This window comes from Chaetodon trifascialis, chromosome 3 (genome assembly GCF_039877785.1).
Source record: "Chaetodon trifascialis isolate fChaTrf1 chromosome 3, fChaTrf1.hap1, whole genome shotgun sequence".
Classification (NCBI taxonomy): domain Eukaryota; kingdom Metazoa; phylum Chordata; class Actinopteri; order Chaetodontiformes; family Chaetodontidae; genus Chaetodon; species Chaetodon trifascialis.
This window is the reverse complement of record NC_092058.1, coordinates 26,803,821-26,831,017: the sequence shown is the minus strand read 5'-3', so window position 1 is coordinate 26,831,017 and position 27,197 is coordinate 26,803,821. Positions and strand designations below refer to the sequence as shown.

The following is a 27,197-nucleotide window of genomic DNA, read 5'->3' as shown; positions in this document are numbered from 1 at the left end:
CTCTCACTGGGCAGATAGCCGATCATACACAGGGATGGCACTTGCGGTGACCAGTCAAAATTCAGGGGTGGACAGTACCACCACCTCCCAACCCATCAGTCGGGACAAAGTTAGTGATTAGCTGTTGAACATTGTGGAGCATTTTGTAGCTATAGAGCACTGTTGGGCAAGTTACTTTTAAAATGTAATGTATTACTAGTTACTGTCATTTGAAAGTGATAAGTTACTATATCATATCAGTGACTGTGAGGAGTACTGCATTACTGATTATTACATATTACGGTTGTATTATTGTTTGGAATAATAACGCTTTTGGTACTATAGCCTCACCACAACCTGGTCTCCGTGGCAGCTTCAGCCTCAGATTGGTTTTGCTTGTTCCCAAACACACAGCTCAAATGTCTAAATGGTAACTTCTTGCTAACACATTAACCATAATAACTACATAATACTATCTAAATGTTATTTGCAGCTGGCTCTGCTGCCCCCATGTGGCCAAAAAGTCTAGAGTCCATGATTACTTAGCGTTTGAGATTCAGGAACATTAAGCGTTGGGAAAAGCACAAACTCTCAGCCTTCATTTTTTGTGCCAAAGATAAACATTTGAGTCTGTATTTAGCTGAAGAAAGTTTAGGCACATCCAGTTACTGATGATTAGCTCAGCGTGCTTGTGGAGAGATTCCATGGGACTGTCGTTGCATGGTAACAGAGCAAATGAAATTTGGCAGTTGTGTGCATAATTATGTTTTTTGATTTGCATAATTTTACCCAATGAAGTGTGCCAGGGTCAAGAACTGAGCCTTGGCGAACTCCACAGGTACGTCTGTAAACTTTAACCATGCAGACACAACAAAAGGTCTTTAAATTATTTTTACTGGAATTGAGAGATCAAGAAAACAAAATCCCGCAGCTAGTCAGGTATGGTCACTGTGACCTAAGGTCACAGTAGCTACAGACCCAGAGATATTAATCTTATTTTCAATGGGCTTCTTTCCCTCTTTGTCCATGAATATTATTCCATTTTAAAATCAATTTTCTGTTCAAACTCCTTGTTTCTCTCTTGAGTTTTAAGCCACATTAGTCTGCTTTCAAAACTTTGACTTATGTAACATTTGTATTTATCTGTTCTCCATGTTGGTGGATGAGTGACTAAAATCCTCCCGGCTCAGTTACACTGTCATGACATGCGTGTGTACACATTCATTCAGGAGTCTGGGGCTATTGTTAAATTAAAACTTCTATTTCAGCCCCCTGGTAGTAAATTAGTAGGCTTGTGGAGGAGACTGGCACCGCACGGGCACAAATTTCCACACACACGGGGGCGAAGGGACGGGACGTGCTTGTGCTCAGTGGAGGGGGGGGGGGGGGGGGGTTCTGTATCGTTAGCTCAGAGTGTGGAGGGAGGGCCCGCCTTGTGGCTTCCTGGCCCCTTGCACCGGACGGGTGTATTATAGATGCGCATCGAAGCAGTCGGGCGGCGGGGGCAACTGGACGGGTGCAATGTGACGGGGTCGGGAGAGACTGGGACACAGCCTTAACCGCGCGGGAGGGAGGGTTTAACCATTAACCACCATTAACCATTAAGGCAGCTGTGCAGAGCCGGCACCGTAGCCTACATAAGGCGTGCGCACCGGCGTCCACGCCTCAGCCTGAGCGCGTTACCAAGAGGTGGAGGATACATCCAGCCAGCCACACGGGTCCCTGCGCCGGAACGGATCATCACTCCGGCTGGTCTTCTTCTCTCTGGAGCGCTGACACTGAAAGGTAACCGAGGAGCTTTTTGTCTGACTACCTGCTGGACATTTTAGCCGCTGTGAGCTGTGAGCGTCACGTAATGCCTTTATCTAACGGAATGTGTCACTTGGCGACTGACACGGCAAAACCTCAGCTTCTGCTCTGGGTGTTTTTCTATAGTGATAATACAGGATGGAAAACTGCAGTGGCTTTGCATTCACTTTCATGAGTTAAATACTCGTGGTGATAGTGGCAGTGACATGGGCTCCAGCCCGGTGTTGGAACAGAAAGCCCCCTGCCCTTCTTTAAATGAGCATCAGAATAGAAAAGGAGGGCTAGTCTATTCAGCTCTGACCAGGGGAGCACTAATTTACGCCTTTGCCATGTTGGGTTCGGGTGGTATTGGTCCTGACTACTAAACAGAGGATTGTTACAGCGGGGAAAGCCAAAGTCTGTGTGCGGATGTCGCAACATGCCGGCGGAGGAAAGCTACGCCAAGTGTGCAACAGTAAGACTGGAAGCAAGTAGATTGGCCTTCAAAATAAAAGCGTTTAATTGTTGAATAATATATAACTTTGGGGCAAACATAGGCCTACAGCTTGGTAAGGTGCGTCGGGTGTTTACCTCACCCTGCCTAAAATGAGTTTACTTTAAATTTTAATTGAGTTTGATCAGACAAGAGTCTTCACTGGAGATCATCCAAATTTATTACAATCTGTACACAGACCTTCAAAATGTTGGTAGGCCTGGTCATTGTGTTTTTCATCACTAAACTCTGTGAATAAAAGATTGACAGGTCTTCTATTTTGAAAGTCTGTTTTTTCTTTAGATTAATGGAAATACCCATGCCAGACTGCCCACCACACTCCCTGCCATTGAAATTATATTTTCTCCTGTGTATATCCATGACGAGGTGAAACATTTTCCTTCGTTTAACATTTCTGCTGCTCAATTCCAGTTGTGGTTGAAAATGGGACTCTCAAAATATAATGAGCTTTTAAATGATAGGCAATTTTTTCTCACTGTTAAAATGTTGGAATAAATTCTCTATTGCAGTTTCTTCAAATTATGTTTACTGTGTTTACTCTAAGAGTGAAATTGTACTCAGACTGGAGACAGTGCAGGGTCATCTATGCTCCTGTTAGGACGGCGGTGTTTACTTTGAAAGGTGTGACAGGAATCGTTGTTTTTTCATTGGGGTTGTACTGACGGTAATTTGACAGTCCGTTTCAAAAGGATGTACGCATCACCTCTGGTAATGGTAGAATATTTATAGCTGCCGGGAGGAAATTAGGCGCTAGATAAACTGCTTTTAAACTCCCTGTTTGTCTCTTCTCATTTCTGTCAGAGTGAAATGTTTTGGGGTTTTTTGGCCTTAAATGCTATAATAATCTATTACAAGGGAGTAAGGAGTTTTTTATCATCCACTGAATATTTGTTTTCAAGATTACAGCAGTTATATTATTTAATTGTGGTGACATATTATTTCTGTCCTTTTTTAAGAATTTCACATAATATTCCTGGAACACTGAAATGGTTTTTGTTTGGTATAAAATGACCACATCAGCCTACATCCACCTAGGATTGTCGTTTTGTGATAAAGGAAATGAAAATGGCTCATATTAATAATACATCATAGATCATCAAAGATGAGAGCTTGAACACAACCATACTTTTCATCACTTTAATGTTTCTGTCTTGTAGAATTAGAGATGAAGTAGTGACTCATTTTTTTTGTTTTCTTATTGTTTCTCTCTCTCTGAGTGTGTGTGTGTGTGTGTGTGTGTGTGTGTGTGTGTGTGTGTGTGTGTGTGTGTGTGTGTGTGTGTGTGCTATAATCAGAATTTCATTGTCAGGAAATAGACTTAGTCTATAGCCACAAATAAAACTGGAATGTTTGCATTTATGACTGACTAATCAATAAGTGTGTTGGTTTTCCAGGTGACTGTCCACTCTGGTTCGAGGCACTTTTCTGCAGCCGGTAATTGAATCCTCACACTGCAGACCTTTAAATATCTTCCTTGAAAACCTGCCAGCAGCCACGTGGTGTAAGGTGAGACATTTCCAACCCGGTACACCAAGCAGTCTCACACGAACAGTGGAGGAAGAGCATGAACAGTCTACGCTGCAGTCTGACTGCTTCAGACCTCTTACTTGATTTTTCCTTTGGTTTATGAACTTTAAAGGACTGTTTCCAAGTGACTGCAGGGGATTTCTATAGTGAGTCCCCAAGCCTCTTGTTTTCCATACTCATCTGTTTAAAACCAGTATGCTTTCTTTTTTTGCCGGCCTACCCTGAGCACCTTGCAGTGAATGGAGAACATACTGGTTCTGCTCCCGAAGCACCGACAGGAACACGGGCTCTGCAGACGCACGGCTGCATGTGCCTTGCTGCAGGTTTTTTCCTACAGAGCAGTTTTCTCCTGGTCTTTAATACCGACCCCCACTCCCTGTAAGCCTCTTTAATGGGATAAATCAATTGGACCGATCAGGTTCAAAACCAGATCAGGCGGCCAATTCCATTTTGAATTCCCCAAAACTGTTTGGCCAAGGCAACCTGACCTTTTCTTGTCAAGCCCGCTGTCTTCCAAAGGCTTCCGCATGGTACTTTGGTCGAAAGAACAAGATAAACTCCCCGACATCGACATGTCCTCTGGGGCTAATGAGATGAAGAAAGAGGGAGGCCCCCCGTCCCCGGCCTTCCTTAACTCTAACTGCTCCGTCCACCCGGTGATCCCCACTAAGGGCCCTGAAGAGGTGAGCCCAGGGACCGGGGGCGAGTTCGAGCTCACAGAGGTCACATCTTTCACAGAGAGGGCTGGTGAGACTGGGGAGGATGAGGAGAGGTCAGAGATTGTAGTGGCGATGGACTGCCGGGCCAACGCCAAAGGTCAGCGGGAGGAGGACGCTCTCCTGGAGAACGCAAGCCAGAGCAACGAGAGCGATGACACCAGCACCGACCAGAGCCCAGAACCACCGGCGCCCCTCAAGGAGACCTCCTTCTCCATTGGCCTGCAGGTGGTCTTCCCCTTCCTGCTGGCCGGGTTCGGGACAGTGGCAGCCGGAATGGTGCTGGACATTGTCCAGGTGAGCAATCCCACATATTCTATACTGTACATGTTTTTATGGAAACTGTGTTTGATTGTGCATGATTCTTATTAGAAGCTGGTTGAGTGTAGTTAAAGCAAATGTGGTTCTGGTCTTGTACAAGCCTAAAGAACACAAATGAAAACACTGATGTAGAGTTAAATGTTTTAGTTACGTTAGAAGACAGGGAACAAAACAAATTCAGATGTGCAGCAGCACTCATTCAGTATCCGCTTTTCTTACAATCCCGTTACCTGTGAAACAGGAGTTGCATCTTATTTACACACCCACTAAAGTTCATTAAATGTTTCACAGTTGTGTTCTCAGACCAGAGCTGGTGCTCCGGGCAGACCGTGTGTACTGAGTCACAGTGTCAGATGGGCTTGTCCATGGAGCATTTGAATGAACTGGTTTAGCGAGCTCAGTTATCTTTGGCATGTGTCTGTCACAGTGCTGCTGCCCTATCGGATGGCATGCCTTTTGAGGGTGGGCGGATGGGACTGCCGTGACACTCCATGGGGGTATTTACATAACCTTTTACTCCTCAGGCCTGCCTGCCTGGCCCCAGGGCTGAGACATCCTGGTAAACTCTGTGTCTTCTCATGGCCTGTCACAGAGCCTTGTATCTGAAATCTGGCATACTTAAACCATAGAGACAAGAATAAAGGGTTTATTGTGGTACAGTGTGTCTCCAGAGAGCTGCTGGATCAACTCTCCCTCCAAGAAAAGATATAACTCAATTTCTGGTTACTCTCCTTCCTTCTTTTCCTGTTGAATCCCTGTTGTTGCTGTCTCGCTCTGAATATATGCAAGAGGGCATGTTCGGTGTAGAAATGCAGGCCAAAGTCATGCTGACAGGTCAAATATTTCTTTAAAGTCAGCTTGTGATGCAGATAAAGCTGGAGGTGTCAGGCTGCCAGGAGACCAGCACATTGTGTACAAGCATACTGATGCCAACATGGCGGACCCCAGGAACTCAGCACAGGGAGGAGGGGAAGAGGCCGGGGAATAAGTGTACTTTCTTTGAGCACCTGAAATGGCAGCACACTTCAGTTGGGCTCGAGTCAGAGTGAAAACAAAACAAAATGCGGTGTCAAAGCCTCCATTACCGTGCGGTTAGGTATCCTCAGTAAACCAGGAATGCAGAAGTTTGAGGTCAAAAAGTTTTCATGCTGCCTCAACTTAGGCACCATGCTGCTGCGGTTTCTCCAGTTTCCAAAACACTCAGTGCACCATTCTTTTAGAGGTGAGGCTGGGAAAGAGGGGACACAGAAGGTATAGGGTCTTATCTTCCTTCTAGGCAGCCATGCTTTCCCGTGTCTGTGGGCAAACCTTGAAGAAACACTTGCAGTGCAGTGCGAGGCGAGGCTTGACGGTCAGTCTTTAATGACTGTTCCATTGAGTTCGGCTGAGCACCTAGCAGGTTGTCTCACTGCCTAAATCCCCCTCCATGACACCGTGAAATGCTAACTCAGCTAATCCTTCCTGTCCTGGAAGGTAATTGTCTAACTCTCTCTCACTCTCTCTCGCTCTTGCTGTCTCTCTCTGGTTTGGTCAGACTGCAACAGTTCTCTGCTAAAAGTAAGCTTGAAAACTGGAACATACTAGAGCCTTTAGCTGACATGTCTACCTGGCCTGAGTTAAGTAGTTGACTTGGCTTTTTGCATCACTCTCTATAAGGCTACTTTGAAATGTGACCTCTTCAACATTGCTTCCTTTGACTATGTATAACACACAGACAGACGGAGCTTATGGCCTCGTTCCCACTCGAGGTTGGCCCAGAAAGGACTGTCCAGGCTGGTATAGAGGAGTGAGACGTCTGCATAGTTTTGCTTAGTGACTTGGCAGCAGAATGACCTAAAACTGTCAGTCTCTCACAGCCAGGGCCAGAAACTCAGAACTCTGATGGCGACCTGCTCACTTGGACTGAAGATTACACATGGTTTGTAAAGGTCATGTAGTGCTAGTTTTCCTGGGAATGCCAGTGTCAATGGCCAAATAGGTGATTTGCTATTGGTCACAAGTAGTGGTGGAAAGTAACTAAGTACATTCATTCAAGTACTGACCTGAAGTACAATTTGAGGCACTTTACCATAGTATTTTAATTTTCTGATACTTTATACTTCCAATTGACAGCCTTTCATCTCGACTTCACTATATTTACTTGGCAGCTTCAGTTAGTAGTTACTTCTAAGATGAAGATTTTACACAATGGATGATATAACAAGCTGTGAAAATACAACACACTGTTAAAGACTGAACCAGTGCTTTGGTGTATAGTCAGGGTCGCACTGAGTTGTTGTTAACAGCTCCACCAAATACTCCTTTTGATCAGAGAGACTAAGGAAAAAAAAGAGCTTTGTATATCAGAACTTTGATTTTTTCTTCTTTCCTCTCCCAGTAATCATCTCCCAACTCCTCAGATTCATCCGGTGGCCCTGTATGTAAAACTGTATGTAACAACTCCATCAGCAACAACAGTAACATGCTGCCTACATGTTGATGCGTCAGTGTTAATAATCTGATGTCATATAATTCTACATCACTCAGGGGGGCCTAACCACTAACTACATTTTGCCGCTAATAATTCTGTACATTTACTTAAGTAGGATTTTTCACTTTTAGTTGTAATGGAGTATTTTTACATTGCTGTATTGGTACTATTGATCAAGTAAAGGATCTGAATGTGTCTTCTACCACTGGTTATACAACACAGTTTTATATTCTAAAGCTTATGGTACCTTCCTTTGCACAGTCAAACTACAAACGAAGAATACCAAAAAAAAAAAAAAAGAAAAGAAAAGAAAGAAACCAACTTGTTATTGCAGTGAATTGCCATTATTGTCTGTGTGTATATCTGCCTCAGTGTCTAGCCATCTGTCTTGCACTGTGGTGTCTGTAGACTCATACAGCAAAATAAAGCAAAGTGGGGCAGAGCTTCAGCCTGAAAAACAAACAGTCTAAAAATACAGGCACTAGTAAACAGGAAGTCAAAGTCAGCACAGTGGTTTAACACCAGCCAAGGTCTCGTTGCCCACAAGACACCATTTTGTTCCGACCACATCTACTTGCCACTGCACAACTGAATCTTCGTTCCACCTACTGGCTTCAACCCCAGCTCCGTTCATTGGACTGAGTTGATGTTCAAATGTATGCATCACTTGTATTACATCCCTTCAGGGATTTCCCCTAAACAATCCTGTTAAAAAGAAAATATATGATCTAAAGGCCAAACCAAACGCCATTTTGTAAACTTCAAGTAAACTTCAGCAACTTGTTATTGCACTGACCAACTGCTTGTTTTAGACCTTCTCTTCATATTGGTCAGTCATTTCCATCAGCTAAGGATGTTGTGTCCTGAGAATCATTAACAACGTATCAGCTCACAGCTATTAACACCTGACAATATCCCACATTTATGTTGTAAGGATCTGACAGATAGAGATCGAAAGGATTAGAATGCTTTTGTGTTGCCCCAAACCCTGGTTAATCTTTCACTCTGTCCATGATTCTCAGGAATCCTTGTCCCAGGTTGCTTATTTGCACTCCCTTAGGTCAGATAGTTCAGGCTTTATCCACCTTCATCTGGTCTGTGGACACCAACACTCCACATCTCAGGCATCCTTAGATCTTAGCTTAAAGCCTGATCATGCTTTTTTGTTCATGTGTGGGGGCTTTTGTGCTTTTGAGGACAACTTTGCTAAAACTCCTTAGCATTTTTGGCACAAGGAAATTTTAGCTCTCAGTTTCTGCCCACAAAAAAAGTGACCCAACTGAAATAGAGTGAATCTGGTTCTTCTTGTTCATAGGTCATACCATCAAGGTCTTATTGTATGGCTGATGTTCACTGTTCATGTTTAACTCCAGTATGCAAAATCATTTTTAACCACAGCTGTATTCATTTTTTGTCCATGCCACATGTTTGCACATTAGGCTGGACTCAAACGGCACTGTTCATGTGAAAATGAAATGGACACCACCTGATGTAGTTTTTGTGACGCTGTTGGAGTTGCGTTGACATTGAATGCCATCAGGTTCAGCTTCCCCCTCAGTACAGCAAGTACAGTGATCACAAATAAAATGGGGCCATGTTACTCAACTGGGCAACCCGACCCTCGTGGGGCTTGCATACCAGAGCTCCTATAGGTCTGTACACAGAGGTGCTGGGGTTGTCCAGTAGAGTTCCTAGAACCAAGGAGGTGGCCATGAGGAGGGAGGGCTTGTTTGGCTCAGAGCCAGTGTTCCATGGAGACAACAACATATATCACCACAGGGGAGGCAAAGAGGGAGATAGGGGAATGAGACAGAAGTAGAGAGAGAGGGAGAAGGCTTGAAAACATGCGGCTGTGAAAGAAGAGAGGAGTGCTCACAGAGGTGCTCACAAGGCTGCTGGGTTGGCAGAAGGCAGTGAGCCAAGCTAAGGGGCTGGCTGTTGGAAAGGAGCTCAGCTTGGCTTGATGACAGCAAGGGGATAGACAGAAGGAGTTTAACCCACACCAGTTCATTTTAGTGCCACACCTACTGATACAGCATCGACTGAACTGTAGGCAACACTCCTTATCAGTCTGTACATCTGGATGCACAGTGGGAGCAACACAGGGAAACAAAAATGCAAGCTTGTTAGTGTGAGAAATGTTAGCCAACATTGTTGGTGCGTCACTTCAACGTCAGTGACTCCTCTATTTTCCTCAACATGTCAATTTTCTACTTTCCTCTTCTCTTTTCTTCGTCAGCCTCGGTGAATATTGATTCAGCTCTGGGCAGACTGGACTCTTAAGTGCAGGGGGCCTTTGAGGCCGGCTCCAAAGATAAGCACTTTTACTGGAGATAGATCGAAGGCCTCAGCTTCAGCAACAGCTCTGTTTCTGGCCACAGTAGACCACAAGTGTGCCATCACTACACGAACTCTAATGGAGGCACAGTGGAGAAAGGCACTTCACCACAGCGACAAGCCCAGGGACTCACAGGGAACCCACCTCTCAAGGGCTGGCTGGCAGCCAGGAAGGAGGTTATCGGGGGTCAGGTCTAATAACACAGACTATAAATTTAATTACAGGCCGTCTACTAGGATCTGGATGCATAGCTGACCAGACATGTCCTCTTGCACATGCTAAACATGATTTGTGATTGTCTCAAGCAATCCCATCACCTGCCCATGTCGTCCTTTAAAGATCCCCTACGGATGTGTTTGTAAGATGTAAAATAATCTACTTTGAAAAATAATTTGTGTCTAATATGTTTTTTCCCCCAAAAAGCTCAATTTGGTTAAAATCCTTAAAATGACTTCTGCTACTCTCTCATTTAAAATTCCTGAATCTATGACTATGCAATTTTTGTTTTCATTTCTAAAGTTTAATGGTTGGACACCAGATGTCTCCTACTGAAAAGTCCAGCCCCTTGAAACTGGATTTCCAGTGAACAGAGAGAGACTTTCCACTTCCAGTCGATGAATTTGCGAACATTTTTAGTGTCAAACTGCACATACATCGCCCTGCACAGTGAAGCTCAAACATTGCTGTTTGATCTATAAAAAAAACACATTTTTGAATAGGGGGGACTTTAAATGTAGCTGGTCCAACTCCTGGCTGACTCTTTTCGCATTCTGTATTTGGTTCTGTGGGTAATGTTTACAGCAAAAAGTAGCTTTTTTTATGCTAAGGTAGGAGCTGAGCAGCAAGGATGTATGATGATGTAGGGTGGGGTGATGGTTGTCGCTGAAACACTCTGAGGCTTTGATTGATTTACCAGTAAAGTATGTAATACTTTTTTATTTCCATCTTGGAACATCAATGGTACCATCTTGCCAATTCAGTCATTCAGCCCGACACCGTGTTCATATTAGCTAATGTCAGTTTTGGAGAGGGGGCGTCCAGTCGATGTTCAGTCGACACAGGAGTCTGTGAAATATGCAAAATTTTGTTGTTGAGTTGTTTCCTTAAACTGACTCACAACAAAATGTGCAGCTCCATCCGTCTCATCCATGCTTTTAGCAATTTTTCGTGGGTGTAGCAAGGCAGCAAGATTCAGAGGTCTGGAACCAGGCTAGAAACTCTATACAACTCTAAACAGTACATGAAATGAACTTAATATTTACATGAAAGGTTTGTTGTACAGGAAGATGATCAGATTTGATTTTGGAATGCCATGCTGTATAGATTTACCAAAATGTGAAGATACAGAATCTTACCTTTTTGTGAATCATCCATGTGTATTGACAGAATTCTTAGCTTTTGCTTAAGCACTGACATTATTATCGTGTGCCTGCCCCAACTGCTACTTTGCAATGTACCATTGTCATGATAGTGAGATATGAGGCAGCCAGGTCTTATTGTGTTTCAGCTGTAGAAGATGAAGAATGGTGAATAAAGGTGAAAGGGGGAGTCATATGGGAAAGGGATATGAGATTGGAAACCAAAAGAGGAAGGTGATAAATCATTTCAGCATGAAGTCCCAGTGACCTTGTTCTTGTAAAGGATAGCAGAGAGCTGATATGATACAGAGTGTAAAGAAGACTATCTGGTCTGTCGCATGGGTCTGGTTTCACCACTCAATCAGTTTTAAAGAACAGGGTCACAGAGACATTCTGCTCTCACCTAAGGATAAAGTCTATCTACGTTGGTGACATTGTGTGTCCATGTAATTCTGATATGTCCTGTGTCAGTACTGCAGTGTGTCCATTATGTTGATGTTGTGTTACTGATATTACATGGTGGTCGTTGCAGCACTGGACGGTGTTTATGGAGGTGTCCGAGGTGTTCATCCTGGTTCCAGCACTGCTGGGGCTCAAAGGCAACCTGGAGATGACGCTGGCCTCCAGACTGTCCACAGCGGTAAGAAATTTGTGTGTAAAGTATCAGATATAATGAGTATCAGTAAAGTATCAGATATAACAAATATGTCCTACCAGAAGTGCTGTAGGTTGTATTCTTTTCTGTTATTCTATAAAAACAAAGATCATCCTACCTGTAAAGAATGTGTAGAGATTTTTTGGGTTCATTGTATAACACTACACAACTGTCTTATGTCAGCCTGGAAAATTGTTTCAGTTCATGATGGTTACATAAAGCATTTCCCTCTCAAAATTTAACCAATCTATCTCATTGCCTGGCAACCCCTCTCAGACCCATTAAAGCTGTGTTTTCTTGGAGTCAGAGGTCATATTGCCAAATGTGACCTGGGTTTCAGACAAACTGATAGCAGCATTCCTGTTCCAGCCTTTGTTCTTTAACATTTTCACTAACCAGCCTGTTCGCTGAATAGACACACAGGTTGGTGTGCTGTTTATAGCTGAACCAAAAGCATATGTCCAAATTTTTTGTTTGTTTATACTAATTAATCCAGGCTGTACAGAGGGACAAACCTGCCATTTTTGTATCATGGGATAAATCAGGCTGTTAGTAACAGAGAGAGGGCTGACCTTTGCGTGCATCCTACCAAAGTGCAGTAGGATGATGAGTTATGCAGGGGAAGACAAGCAGAAAGCAGAAATGAGCACAATTCTGATCCCATAAATGTGTATTTCATGCTAACAGAGCTTAGATTGATACTGTTATTTATACTGTCCCTTCACGGTTCCATCAATCATTCCAAATTATAAATGGATGGAAGAAGTTCTAGCTATGTTTAACATATTATCATTAAAAGTTAATCTTTTTGTTTGCATTCACTGTTAAGTACACTTGTGGGTGGTGGTTACACAGATGACTCTCTTAAGATTTGAAGTGCTGCCCACCCTCCTGCAGACAGGGTGACTATGTTCAATCAGTACTCACAAAAGCCAAATTCAACCACACTTCAGGCTCTGAGAAGGCTGAAAAAGGTCATCCTGCCATGTTTTCACTGACATAAACCAAACCCACGTTGCATGCTGCACCTGCATCTGAGAGCATGCTGCTAACTTTGGTTGATGCTGGAAAGTATTTACAGTGAGTTTTTCAAAGTGCAGTAATCAAACACAGTATTAATGATGATCAAAATTTCAAATGATAATAGTAACCACTGGGAATTGTACTGTGCTTTTTCTTGAAACCAGAAATCATTTCATCCCTCCAGTATACCCTTGTGAGAAGCTAGTCGAAGGTCATAGCAGGCCTGTACACCTCTGATAACAAGAAGATTAGGCTTCACATACACTTCAGTTGTTTCTTGTAAGATTTAAAAAATAATAATCAGTATAATGGTGCATAATTATAGCTAGCTACCCTACCCTACCCCTCCATATTCACATTTTAAACAGCTAGAACTGTTTAGGTCTTTCTACTGAGTTTCCACAACTAGCATTTGATGCTAATTTACTGTTTGTAGCTTATAGCTCCACTGAGCTCCTGGCCATAATGCCAATGTCTGAGCTAACATTGTCCATTGTAAAGTCTAAGGGGTCAATGACCTAGCAGCATTGCCAGCGGTTAGCAGCAAACTACAGTTTTGAAAGTATAGAGAATTAGCTTAGCATTGCTCTTAAGCGCACCAATCCTCACATTCTTTCCACTGGAATGTGGGAAACGTGACGAAGCTGATTAGCATAGCTAAATGCATAGCTAAATTCTGCAGTACACTAATCCATTGAGTTAGTAGAGTAATTAAGACTAACCTTATTTTATTTGGTCATGGCGAGTAGTAACTACAGCAAAACTCCAAACATTTAGTCAAAAATTTAATCTTAAATGAAGTTTGCACATTATGGTCATACGGGAAGCTTGAATTCTCAGCTTGCTTTTCAACATGAACACCTTGGTCTTGGCTGTCGATAAAGCAGAACAGATAGTGACAGTATTTTTGGAGAAGCTGAATATTTGATGAGACACAATGTTGATTTTGTGGTTGGTGTTCTGTTTAACTTTCCATGTTGTTTCCATATTCATTCATAGTGAAGGTTTGATGGTGAATCAGTGTTAGAGTGGGAAGTTGATTCACCAATGTTTCACCAGTGTTTCAACACTCATTTAACAAATTGTCATCGTTCTTGGCCAAGATGTTAAACTTGAAATCGTGTGTGGCTCTTTTCAGAAAGAAAGAAGTCACTCTAACACGCAACATACATACAGCTCATGATACACGTTCATTTTACATGGGACTGTTTGGCACAGCTTTGTTTTGTTAGCTGATACGATGACGTTTCAACAGTAATATTTTTTTTCACTTTTTTTTTTCACATTTGTCAGTGTGCATCGCTTTCAGTTGAGCATAAAAGGATTCTTACATCCATCATCACAAAGTAGGCCAGAGTCTGGTGCTTGTCCTGAGACATTACTGTTAGCTCTCTGCTGGCTGGCCCCAGCAGGACCACGTTTCTTTCCACGCTGCCGCTAATTATGAGCAGATTAAGACCACTGTAAGTTTCCTAATGCGCTTATTACTGAAAAAAGTAATCCTTGGTACTGGCTGGCTGTAGGATTTTTCATTTCACATGACCATGTTTCCTTTTGGATTTTCTTTCCTTTGGTCTTTTTAGTCTCTGACTGGCAATTTCACTGAAATGAGTCTTGCCTTTGTAATTTCTCATCATTGTTTATCTGACCAAGCAGTTGTTTTCTCAGTTCTGCCTCATCCCTTCTCATTTTATTGAGCCTAATTGATTGTATGTAGTTGGATAGTGATATTTTGTGGATTACAGGAACTTGGCAGCACCTGCATTGTGACTGTTTCCAAATTGCAAAAAAATGCAAAATTGGCCACAGTATAATCAGAGATTACAACCAGTACAAAAGCCCACTTTATCCTCATTTGATGTGTGTTAGATGTTTCAACATACACTCCATTCACATAAACAACAGATTTTCCCCTTCACAAGTTGAAACTGACTGGTATTATTCTTCAACGGAAAAATGTAACAGAGCTTTTGAAACGCAGGGTATTACAGATTCTCATGCACGATATGTCACCCATGATTCACTTTCATATTGTTCACCTGGTTACATCTCTGTGATGATCTAAAACGTCACTAATCCAGCCGCCCACACACACACACACACACACACACACACACGTTGTGTTTATATCACTTGTGGGGACATTACATAGACTTACATTCATTTCCTGGAGCCTTACCCTTACCCTAACCCTAACCATAACCACTATCTGCCTATTCCTAACCCTGTACCTAACCTAACCTTACCTAACCCGTAACCCTATCCTCAGTCTGCACCCTGAAATTTAATGATTTACTTTAAGGGGACCTGCATTTTGTCCCCATAAGGGAGGTCAGTCCCCACAATGTGACTGTGTAAACAGATTTTTGTCCCCACAACGTGATAAATACCTGTTCACACACACACGCACGCACGCACGCACGCACGCACGCACACACCCCAAGCTGTGGACTTGGCATCACCATTGGACATCATCACATAACACCAGGCAATGCTTCTGCGAATTCCTGAGCTTCGTCTGTGCACTGAATCAGTTTGCATATTGTTGTTCTAATTGTATGAAACTCCTTCCAGATAAAGGTTCATCTTCAAGCAACAATATGAGTGTCTTTGCATGTAGAGTTCATTGTGAGGCTGTCATGCTCCCAGTGCTCTGAACAGATGTTTGGCTTTATCCTTCTGCCTTAAACCTTCTTAGCAATATTGGTGGCAGCCTGCCCCTCTGAATGACAGCAGGACTGTCAGGAGGCATCCATGCACAGGTTCACATGGTGCTGACAGATGAGGAGTATGTTTGCGTGGCTGTAATCTGTCTGATACAAGTTACAATGACGCACAGTCCCACACACATAATCATCATGTCAGTCAGGCTTGCGAGTTATTCCTGTCATGCAGCCAGATTTATTTGTCAAATGAGGATGGTGCAGGATTGTGAGAAATTTGAGAGGGAGAGAAAAAACTAAAAGGAACATCCAGTCATCAGGACCTTCTCTGTATGGCTTTTTAGCATTAATCAGTTCTATAACCTTTGGAGCTTTTTTTTTTTTTAATTTAAATACTTTTAACATAAATTTATCTTTGTGTAAAACACTGATTCCAAAACAGTTGGGATGCTGTGTAAAACATAAATACAACAGAATGTGATGACTTGCTAATCCTATTTGACATACTCAATTGAAAACAAATCAAAGACAATATATCTAACGTTTGACCTCATCAGCGTCATTGATTTTTGTAAATACATGCTTATTCTGAATTTGATGCAGCAACAAAAGACTGAGAAAGAAACACCTGTTTGGAACATCCCACAGGTAAACTGGTTCAACCCAGCTCATCTGCAAATGATTGCATTCTGTTTTTATAATTTTTTTATGCAGCATCCCAACTTCTTTGGAATCAGGGTTGTAGAATAGTCAATTCCCAGACTGTTTCAGCATTTCAAATCTCTTCCAGCATCGACTGTGCTTTTTTCACTTACCATAATAGCATGGCTTAGCTTTTGTGTTTTGCCCTAACTGAATGTCTCTAATCCTTTTAATGTTTTTGTATCATTTGTGTTTCTAATTGTGGATGAAAAAAGGAATGAAATACTCAAAATATGAAAACGCTAATGAGTACAGTTAAGAGGATTAAGCAAAGTTTAATGTGTATAAAACTCAGCATTTTAAGCAAAGTTCACAAAAACGGCATTTAAAATCAGAACTGCTTGAAATGACGTTTTACATTTAATAAACTTTAACATTCAAACCCCATAGCTGCAAATGTTTACATATTCAGACATGTCAACTCATACACACATTTGCATCGCTTCTTCCACTGCTTTATTAAAGCCAAACATGAAGCAGATATATACTCTCACACACAGACTTATATGTGTTTTGATGTGTCCAGATGTTTCCCATCCCTCTGCATATGTAAATGTTAGAGGAGAAGGAAGAAGAGGAGATCCTCTGTTTGTGTCCTCTCACTGTGGACGAGCATTAGGATCATTGATCTGGACACACAGTAGCCCACTGTAGCCACAGCCACTTGACACTTGAGACCATCAGTGTGTGTGTGTGTGTGTGTGTGTGTGTGTGTGTGTGTGTGTGTGTGTGTGTGTGTGTGTGTGTGTCTGTGTAAAAGAGGGGAGATGAGATAAGTGGAGTCGGCCGCAGGGTGGGGGATCAGATCAGAGTGTCTTTGTCAGGAGAACTGACATCTGATTGTTCTGATGGGACCAATAGGCAACAGCATGTACATGCACAGCTGTGCACCCACACACACAGAAACACACACAGATGATAATGGGTTGACCTCTTGTCTTTCAGGCTAATATTGGTCAGATGGACACAGCCAAGGACATGTGGAAGATGATCATGGGGAACTTGGCCCTCATCCAGGTAAATGAAACACATCTGTAGCAGATGATGAAGTGGATTCCAGCGTCATGGAGCATTGCTGACCGTGCTTACATCCACTTAACAAACACGGTTACGGGGAGAAATCAGGTTAAGGCAAGAAATCAGATCATGAGTTTATGTGCCCTTCAGTTCAATGGTCAGATTGCTCTGAAACTCAGTTTACATGCAATCAGTCAGTAATCAGATTTCTCCCCTGCACCCCCTTTTTTATTCTGAATCTAGATTGACGCTGCAGAGAGTAGACATATTTCTATTGCTTTTAATTTCCTTCTTTTTTTAATTTTTATTTCTTTTCATTCGGTCACACATTAAAAACCTGATTACACTTCAGAGAACACAAAGGAAATCCAGTTTGTGATTTACATGACATTCCAGGAATCAAATTACCGACCAAGCTGGGAACATTCTGCTTTCATAAGTGCACTGTGTGTACAGTAAACACAGCAGCTGATCATTACTGGGCACACCAATACCACTTGTGTACTGTATGACAGGAGTCACGTGACACACAGTCTGAATGAAGGCACATAATTAAAGCCCCTACACACCCCCTGCACAGTGTGTTTCTCACTGCACATTCAGAATTAGTATAAGTTGATCCACCCTAATAAGTGGAACTAAACTGTTTGGAGAGTGACAGAGATGTCAGTCAAGCACAGTCTGGAAATAAAGTGACCTGAGGCAAAAGGCGGGACAGGAAGGACCATGGACTTATGTGGATATATTAAATATGTACAGAGCCTCTCTTTTATTTCATTTCCTAAAATGAAGTATTCATTGGTCAGTGAGTCAGTCACCTCTCCTGAGGGTCTGCTCTTTGAATTGTGCTTGTTCTTATGTAATATTTGGGTCCATAGTTCCTGGAACACTCTAAAACTGTTGCCAGCCGGGTGCTGACACAACTTCCTGCACAGGTCATTGTGCACTCACACTGGGTCACAATGGTGCTCCATGAAGAGAGTTAAATTGGAGGTTAAAGTTTGACTTATTTTGGTAGTTGTATCGATTGTTGCACTCTGACGTTATTTGTTTGAATGCCACGTAAGCTTTGACAGTGTTCAGACTCTGAAAGCTGCTCACATGTAACAATTGGACTTTAGGCTAACTGTAATCGATGGCCACGTGAATCATTGAAATGTGTGTGTGTGTGTGTGTGTGTGTGTGTGTGTGTGTGTGTGTGTGTGTGTGTGTGTGTGTGTGTGTGTGTGTGTGTGTGTGTGTGTGTGTGTGTTCAGGTCCAGGCGACAGTGGTAGGGTTCCTGGCCTCTATAGCTGCTGTGATCTTCGGCTGGATCCCAGAGGGACACTTCAGGCTGGGCCACGCGGTGTTGCTGTGTGCCTCCAGTGTGGCGACCGCCTTCATCGCCTCTCTGCTGCTAGGTATGACCAGTGCACAGGATGTGAGGGATCCTCACAGTGTCTGGGTTACATTTGACTTCCTGTACATGTTTCAGTGTTCATTTTGAGTAAAAAAAAAAAAAAAAGGTGAAAAGATTGAGTGTACAGCTATGCTAGCTGCACTGCCAGGCTGTACTTAGGCCCAGTGGTACTTTGAGATAAATGCTAACATCAGCATGCTAACATGTCCCCAATGACAAAACTAACATTGATGTTTAGCAGGTAATGTTTACCACATTCACCATCATAGTTTAGCATGTTAGCATACTTATTGGCACAAAACACAAAGTAGAGGTGAGGCTGATGGGGTTAATGTCATATTCGTTCTCATGATGTTTCTCGATGAAAAGTTAAGGGCTTACCAAAGTTGTTACAATTGATCCTGAAGCATAAATGTCCCTGAACCAAATTTCATGGAAGTATGTTGAATAATTCACTCAAAACCACAAATGTTAACCTCACAGCAGGAAGAGAAAGCTAAAGATTGTTCCTGCAAAATTTCAGGTGAAAATCAGTTGACAAATAATGTCATAGACTCACCATTTATTGTGTTTTTTAATGCCTTTCATTAGCTGAAACAAATATCCTAAACCATAGGTTCTCCGAACTGTTTTCCCCTTTCTGTGAGAGAGGAAGTATTCCAAGCCATCCTTGCCATGCCATAAGGCTCTCACACTCTCTATCCAGCAGCTCTTTATTGCTTTGGCTCTTCTCACTTTATGTTTTTAACGCAACCTTCAGGTTTTGTTTTTGCCAGCTTCAGCTGTCATGATGGAAAACAGAAGAATCTCAATTCATTCTCCTGGACAAGGCTACACCCTTAAAGTCAACATGTTGCACTCTGTGTTGTTGCTTCTCACACTTGACCCCCAGACCCCACACACAAGACCGCAGAACCCCGTTCGTTCAGATCATTATTATTTCACAGAATATCACATATAAACACGGGTCACTGTGTGTGAACGCAGGTTCCGATGGCTTCCATGTTGTAACGTCTCTAAAACCCCACAGGGCTCATCATGATTGGTGTGATCATCGCGTCCAGGAAAGTCGGCATCAACCCTGACAACGTGGCCACGCCCATTGCTGCTAGCTTGGGAGACCTGATCACACTGTCTCTGCTGGCGGGCGTCTCAACAGGACTGTACAAGGAGCTAGGTAACACACACACACACACACACACACACACACACACACACACACACACACACACACACACACATCTCACAGAAAAAATGTGACATGTTTAATATTTAATGTAATGCTCAGTTAATGATGCTTCTTGATGCTCACATCTGTGTCAGACATCCCAATTTACATCATGTCTTTGGTCTTCATGCATGAACAATCAAGCCACCAATGAGACAGAATCATTTCTACAGAACCAGTATTTCAGTGATGGCGTCATCACAGTAGCTACATTTGGGATAGAGCTTCAAAAGCCTGTATTAGCTTTGAAGATGTTATCATAAGAGGGAGCAGCATGTGTAGAAATGTGTGAGATGTGACTGCGCGCGGTAAACAGGGATGAAAGCCGCCCACACCTAACCTCGCTGTGTTTTTTAGGGCGAGAAACTCCACAGCTATTTGGCTCTATTGTCAGCTCTGGTCTCCATAGACAGACAGACAGACAGACAGACTGTGACACACAGAGGAGCAATGTAACCGTCCTGACCAGAGTGTGGAGTAATCCCATAATTCCTTCCTTCAGCTGAGAGTCTTGACAGTCTTACTCACTTTAAATGCCACAGACAGCTACTATATTGAGCCTGTTTGGGTTGTTTTGGCTCAAACATGGAAAAACACAGCCGGTGTCTGGGTCTTGTGTGCGTAACTCTACTTTAAATGTTGTGTTTGTGGTGGTTGTGTCCTGTAGGCTCAATTTAGCAGTTACACTGCCTCCTAGAGACAACACCAGGGACTGAATAGTCATCCCAACCTCCGTATTTATTCCTTTATGTTTCGTTATATGTAATATGATGTTAAACTCTCTTTCTCTTTTATTATTGTCAGGATTGAATAAATTGGACCTTGTGCTTTAATATTTGACATAAATATAAAATGTAAAACTCTGACTTTATTTGAAGTGACTTTAAATCAAATGCGATTTTCATGACAATCATAGCAACAGTTACTATAAGCAATGTTTAGGAATCGTATTTAAATTTAGTACAATTGGTAGTACAGTAATACTTTTCTGTCCACAAATGAGACTTTTGCTCTGAGCTTAAACCTTATTGGATTTGGCAGGAAATCAGCTGTTTTGCTTTGCAATAATAATCCTTAAATTGGCTCATTCCACACTTCATGCCACAGTGGGTGACGCCATGTTTTCACTTAGTGCTGGTGATTATTCTCAGCGAACACACTTTTCTGATAATATAATGTGTGTTTTCAATAATATTTTCGAAGATATAACAATGCAAAAACAGACCCATCAAATCGTCACAAACCTGAAGAAATTATCCACAGATTTCTTAGTACAACCTTTAATGTTTGTAACGTCAACATGTGCCTGGTGTGTGAATCGACCCTCTCTTCTTCCTATACAGAGTACAATGACTATGCCAACCCGCTGGTGTGTGCTGTGTTTGTGGCGTTGTGCCCCCTATGGGTGCTGATAGCTAGGAAGATCCCGTCCACCAGAGAGCTCCTGTACTCCGGCTGGGAGCCAGTCATCATCGCCATGGCCATCAGCAGGTAGAGCACACAGGGACCAGTTCTTGCTGTTTAACCACAGAATACACATACTGTACATGCTGGAGGTATAGTTTTCGCTTTCTCACAGCCATTCCACCGCACTCACTTAAGCTAATGTCTTGTCTCCATTTTCAAAATATCACAATTAAAATGAAAAGAAATTCTTTTTTTTGTTGTTGTTGTTGTTTACATGTGTTTATGTAAAATTATTTTGTTCTACTTTGAAATCTTATACTACAACTTAAGAAGCTGTACACATCACCACCAGTGGTGGAAGTATTAATACTCCACTACAAGTAAAAATTCTTCATTCTGAACCTCAGTAAGTGAAAGTGTGGAAGTATTACCAACAAAATGTCCTTAAGGTATTAATGTATAACATTCCAAATCACCACTTTTGGAGAAAGGTGCTTTAACTGGACAGGAAGGACAGCTAAAGCTGTCAGACAAATGTAGTGGAGAAAAAAATACTCTATTTGCCTCTGAAATGTGGTGGCGTAGCTGCATAATGTGGAAATGCTCAGTAGTTGAGTAAATGTACTGAGTAACATCCCAGCACTGATCAGTACTGACACCCAGATGTCCCAGATTCTTAACTGTGTGATGGATCTTCATTTTCAATGTGATGATGACAGGTCATGCAGTGAAAAAAGATTTCAGTTAATCCCTCTCGTCTGTCTTTTAGTGTTGGTGGTCTGATCCTCGACAAGACTGTCACCAACCCAAACTTTGCTGGCATGGCTGTCTTCACACCGGTCATCAACGGTGAGGAGTCATAAAACCTAAGAAAGGAAACTTGCTTTGAGGGTCGCCATAACAGCAGAGAATAAGATGCAAGAAGAAAAAGATGAGAGACAAAGAGCTGTAGATAACAATGGCCAATGAGTAAAAGAACAGACAGCCAGTGGTAACGAGAGTGAACACATCCAGAAACATCTGTTCTAGCAGTGAAATGTGTAGCTAAAGCTGCTGATGTCACCACCTCCCCCTGGTTAATAAGAGACAGATGGGTCCAACGTGAGCAAACATACATGCAAAGTGATTGTCCTTTAAAAATGACGATGAAGGTGGCACAGAAAAACCTTCTATCCTCATCCTCAGCTAGTTTTGTTCTGTTTCCACCTTGTGTGTGTGTGTGTGTGTGTGTGTGTGTGTGTGTGTGTGTGTGTGTGTGTGTGTGTGTGTGTGTGTGTGGGCAGGTGTGGGAGGTAACCTGGTCGCAGTTCAGGCCAGTCGAATCTCCACATATCTGCACATGAACGGTCTACCCATGGGGGATCCCAACCCCACCCCCAGGAAGTGCCCCACACCCTGCACCTCCTTCTTCAGCTCCTGTAAGTTGACAGGCAGCGGTGGAATGTTCCACTGTTCCTCTCCTGGTTTTGTCTCCTAAAACAGACCTTTCCATCACAGCTTGTCATCAGGATCTGGGAGTGGTCCACCTCCCGTCCTACATTTTGAGTTTTGATTCCAGCATCGGTCCTAAAAGAGCACAGCCTGACATTTTATTTTTTTATTTTTTGGGCTGTTTTTAAAGTAGATCCTTCCTCTTTTCCAGCTGTGAACTCTCGTTCGGCCCGTGTGCTCTTCCTCCTGGTTGCTCCAGGTCACCTCGTCTTCCTCTACACCATTAACTCCCTGAGGGGTGGGCACACCACCCTGACACCCATCTTCATTACCTTCTACCTGGCTGCTGCACTACTACAGGTACTCAGGAATTAAATAGAAATTAAAGCCAGGACCCAGTTATTGTAGGTCTTTAGGATCAAGTTGCTGTTTCTCTTACAGATAGGGAAATAGTTCTTCAACAGTAATGGAGGAATACGTTTTAATCAACACAATAATTAACATTTTCCCAAATACATACAAGTATATTGTTGCAACCAGTCTGCTGTTTATAGTTATTTATTTATTTAGTTTTTTTTATAGTTGTTTTGTTTTTTCAGCATTGCTTGTTTGTACATGTAAACAAACAATAAAGCAGTCATGTTAGCTACATTATGAATATGTAAATTCCAGCTAAATTTCCGTACTTCTGGTTCACGGTGCTGCCATACACACCGTTCAGGATTCTTCAGTTTGATGAGTTTATGTGGAAATATTGCAGAAATATTTCGTGATCTCTGACATTTCGTAAACCTCCAAACTGCATTCAGAGATTTTGAAAACGCAGGTTATCATGCTTTGCTTGGTCTCCCTCCAGGTGATAATCCTTCTCTACCTGGCTGACTGGATGGTCCACTGGATGTGGGGCAGAGGCATGGACCCTGACAACTTCTCCATCCCCTACCTGACTGCTCTGGGTGACCTGCTGGGGACCGGCTTCCTCGCCCTCTGCTTCCACATGCGCTGGTTCATCGGAGACAGAGACACTAGCGCGGGCAACTGAATGCATGCAGATACACACACACCACAAAAAAAAAAAAAAAAAAGTACGCTTGCACGCACAGACAGTGACGAATATCACCCATATGCCTGAACATTATCCGGAAGTGGACATTGTCTACAATTAAAGGGCTAATCTCCTGTAGGGCTCTGATTGATGGTATAGTGCACTTGTAGGGCAAGTAGAGTTCATCTTATGATGTCAGCCCAGAATCCAGACAGTATCTGTGTTTCACATTAGAAAGAATGGGAACACTCATCTCCACCTCAGCCAGTACATAAACTTCACTTGATGAATCCAGCCCCACTTTACTCTACTTAATAACTCAGTCCTACTACTTGTGCGATATTGTACCATTGACAATGATTATTATTGTTGGTCAGTAATTCATTTGATATGAATCCATATCTCTTCTACATGCAGGGCCTATTCTCATTATTTTCAATGGGGACGTTAGCCCTCCCGTTTTTAAAGATCGACTTCTAACACTTGAAACCAGGACAAAAAAGAGCAAAAAATAAATCCAAACAAGCCTAGAATGCTTACTCACCAAGTGCTATGTCATATATACGGAATGAATTTATATGAAATGCAAATCGAATGTGTTTCATCTCTGATTTAGTAGAGTGCATAGGGCCAGCTGTTCTCTCTGTTTTGCTTTGGCCTTGTGACAGTAGGGAACAGGGTTGGGGAGTTTTACCACAGGGCACTGGACCACAGAACAAGCTAAATCCCTTTTGGTGTTGCTCCCATCAGCGGATGGCTTGCTTTGAGTACCTGGAGTGAGCAGGAACAGGATTGTGATTCCAGCGCTTACTTCCCCTCATTTCTGGGCTCTAGAATTAAGGATATCAGATCTGAGGTCTGATCACAGTCCAACAAATGCTTACGTCAGCCACTACCACAATGGATTTAACTTTGATTTCGTTAGCAGTTGAGAGTAATTAATGTCTATTTAAAAGTTTAGGGTAATGACGCTTGTGTGCTCCAAACAATAGTCTGTATTTTATTCCTCAGAGGTTACACTACTTCCTTTTTTTGGGCCAAATCTACTAAAAACTGCCATTATGCAATGTCCTGAAAAAGATTCGTCTTTGTTTGAGCAAACACACAGACACAGTGGGAAATAGTACGTGGAAAATGGCAGCACAACTGTCAGTTAGGATTGTGTCTGTGCACCTGACACGCAAGAACACATCTCACTGTTTGTTGAGCTCACGATGGGGGTTTTTCTGTGGATGCCAAGAGATTAGAGAGGTCTTATTTTGTTCCAGGTGAGAATAGCACCAGTCCCCCTGTCTGAAAGCATCTGCCAACTCTCTACTGGAGCAGGCCAGTTGTTGTTGTTGTGTTACCCTAGTCAGGCTTACAGTAAGTGACAAGAGGCTCCCCATGCTGCAGTGCACTGGAAACAACCTGCAGAGCTCATCCAGCTGAACAGCACTGCGCTCACACATGGTGCAGAGTGTGGAAGTCTGATGCCACATCAAGGAACTGATCGCTGATATTTTGTGTGGATATTTGATATCTTTAGATCTTCCATTTGACATTTTTGATTCCCGTTAAGCATTTTGACCATGTTGGAGCGCTGAATCAATGAAAGACAGACCAATGAAGTTGTTTGAGGTTGACAATGAGGTCACAGTGGCGACAGGAAATTGTGGCAAACTTTTTTTAGTACTTTAGTGTTGGTACTGGTTTTCATTCTGTAGCCCTTAGATTCAGGCTCGCCTAAAGGTGGAGGGTCCGGTCACACCAGCATATAAAACAGCGAAATCACTTCACCTCAGTGGAATCAGGAGTTTTTAATCCACTATTTTTATCCCATCTGTGGTGGAGTATAAACTGCTCCACAGAAGAGGGATGATTTGTAGACTGTTATGAGACAGGAGTTGATCACAGAAATGCATCTTTTGAATGAACTGTGTGAACTCATAGTCCCGTCAGAAACCAAAAGTTTGCAAATCTAATGAGCATGCTGTCAGTTAGCAAGTGTCCTTAGCTCAGAGAGCTTTTATCCCCCGTCAGCTACCGCTCATTGAGTGAATGATGGACAACGTTTAGAGCAGAATACAGGGAGGGGGGCACACTACATGGACAATGGAGAGAAACTTGGAGAGCTACTGTGACCAGTTTGTGTTGTGAGCAGGCACTGAGGAAGATTTCACAGCAGTTAAAAAAACAGAAAAACGTGTTTTCTTCTCTTATCATACATTAAAATAATAGAATATCTAAGAATGTGGTCAGGAGGAAGCTGACCTTTTGATAAGAGAATGACAGGTCGATGTTTAGTCCAAGGGCAAAATCTTAGTCACACATCAGTTTAGTGCACGCGCACACACACACACACACACACACACACACACACACACACACACACACACACACAAGCAGTGTGATTCTTTCTTTGAGGGCTTACATGTGAGGAGGAGAATGCAAAAGGAAGTCGTGAGCCATTTTGACAGACTGTACCAAGTACCAACAGCCCAGAGGAAAAGCAGAAACTTGCATGTGATGCTTGATTTATCTGACGCTTGTCAGACTTCTGTGTTGTTTCGACGGGGCCAGCAGAGTGCATGTGCAGGGCACATAGAGTGAATGTGCAAACGTGATTATTTTATCTGTTCTTTTTGGTTTTTTTTCCTGACTGATTTTCAAAAAAATGTGTTAATTACGTTCAAATTGTGATTTTTCTTTTTCTATTCCTTTCCTCCTCTCCCTAATCTTTTTAACTCTTCCTCATTATTGTTTTGTGTCATGAATTTCATAAGAATAATAATTTTCAACCACTGTAAAGATGAAGCAACTGCTCCACGCTGGTCAAATGCACCAAGTACTGTAATATGTAAAACGGACACCAGAGGACACCACAGGGATTCTCTTGACTGTATACCTTCTCAGTGCATCTCTGTGTCCTCTGGATTGAAACCCACACACACACACACACACACACACACACACACACACACACACACACACACACACACACACACACACACACGCCCGCAGTGACATGTATTCTGTCTTCTTTTCTACAGCGTTTGACTTGTTGTAAAAGTTGCGTCCTTCCATCTGTTCACTGTCAGTCTGTATCCTCCACTCTTACTGAGCAGGTGCCAGCGTTCTGCCTCTGTGTCAATGGAAAGTTGTGAATACTTCTATAAGGGGGCAAGTAATGCTTTGTCTATTTATTTTTAGAAGCACACAAAGCAAATTGTACATACTATATTTATTCTATATATAAGGTTGTTTATTTTGTCATTTCATTTTGGCTCCGTTTTCGTTGTCACCTTGTTGATGTCATTTTTATCTTCTCTTTTGTGCTTTTTTTTTCTTTGCAAAAGGCCAGTAGAGCTTTTCGGTGCATGCCGCAATAGAAGGGTGGTGAGGCTAATTCATAGCACAGTGCCTAATACCAGTCGTTACGCACCTCACACATATGTGCACACACCCTGTCTCAGACAGGGAAAGCATACTTGTAAGACATAGAATGGCCTTAACCTATCAGAGCCAAGCTCAACTCAGAGTAACCAATCAGGAGCTAGGCTCTCCACAGAGTAGCGTCTCTTTAGTTAGCTTCGATTAATAAAAGATGTACAGAAAGTTGATTATGTGTAATGT

At 42.5% G+C, this 27,197-nt stretch overlaps 1 protein-coding gene across 1 annotated transcript; it reads left to right on the top strand.

The window, feature by feature from the left end:
- The first annotated feature begins 1,414 nt into the window (after positions 1–1,414).
- On the top strand, positions 1,415–24,098 carry slc41a1 (solute carrier family 41 member 1). The gene is made up of 11 exons (XM_070958627.1): positions 1,415–1,764; positions 3,676–4,821; positions 11,544–11,651; positions 17,000–17,071; positions 18,328–18,472; positions 19,502–19,648; positions 21,043–21,190; positions 21,876–21,955; positions 22,390–22,524; positions 22,749–22,897; positions 23,394–24,098. Exons 2-11 carry the CDS (start codon positions 4,336–4,338, stop codon positions 23,577–23,579), a joined length of 1,656 nt encoding a protein of 551 aa, XP_070814728.1. The 5' UTR covers positions 1,415–1,764; positions 3,676–4,335; the 3' UTR covers positions 23,580–24,098.
- Positions 24,099–27,197: the final 3,099 nt, after the last annotated feature.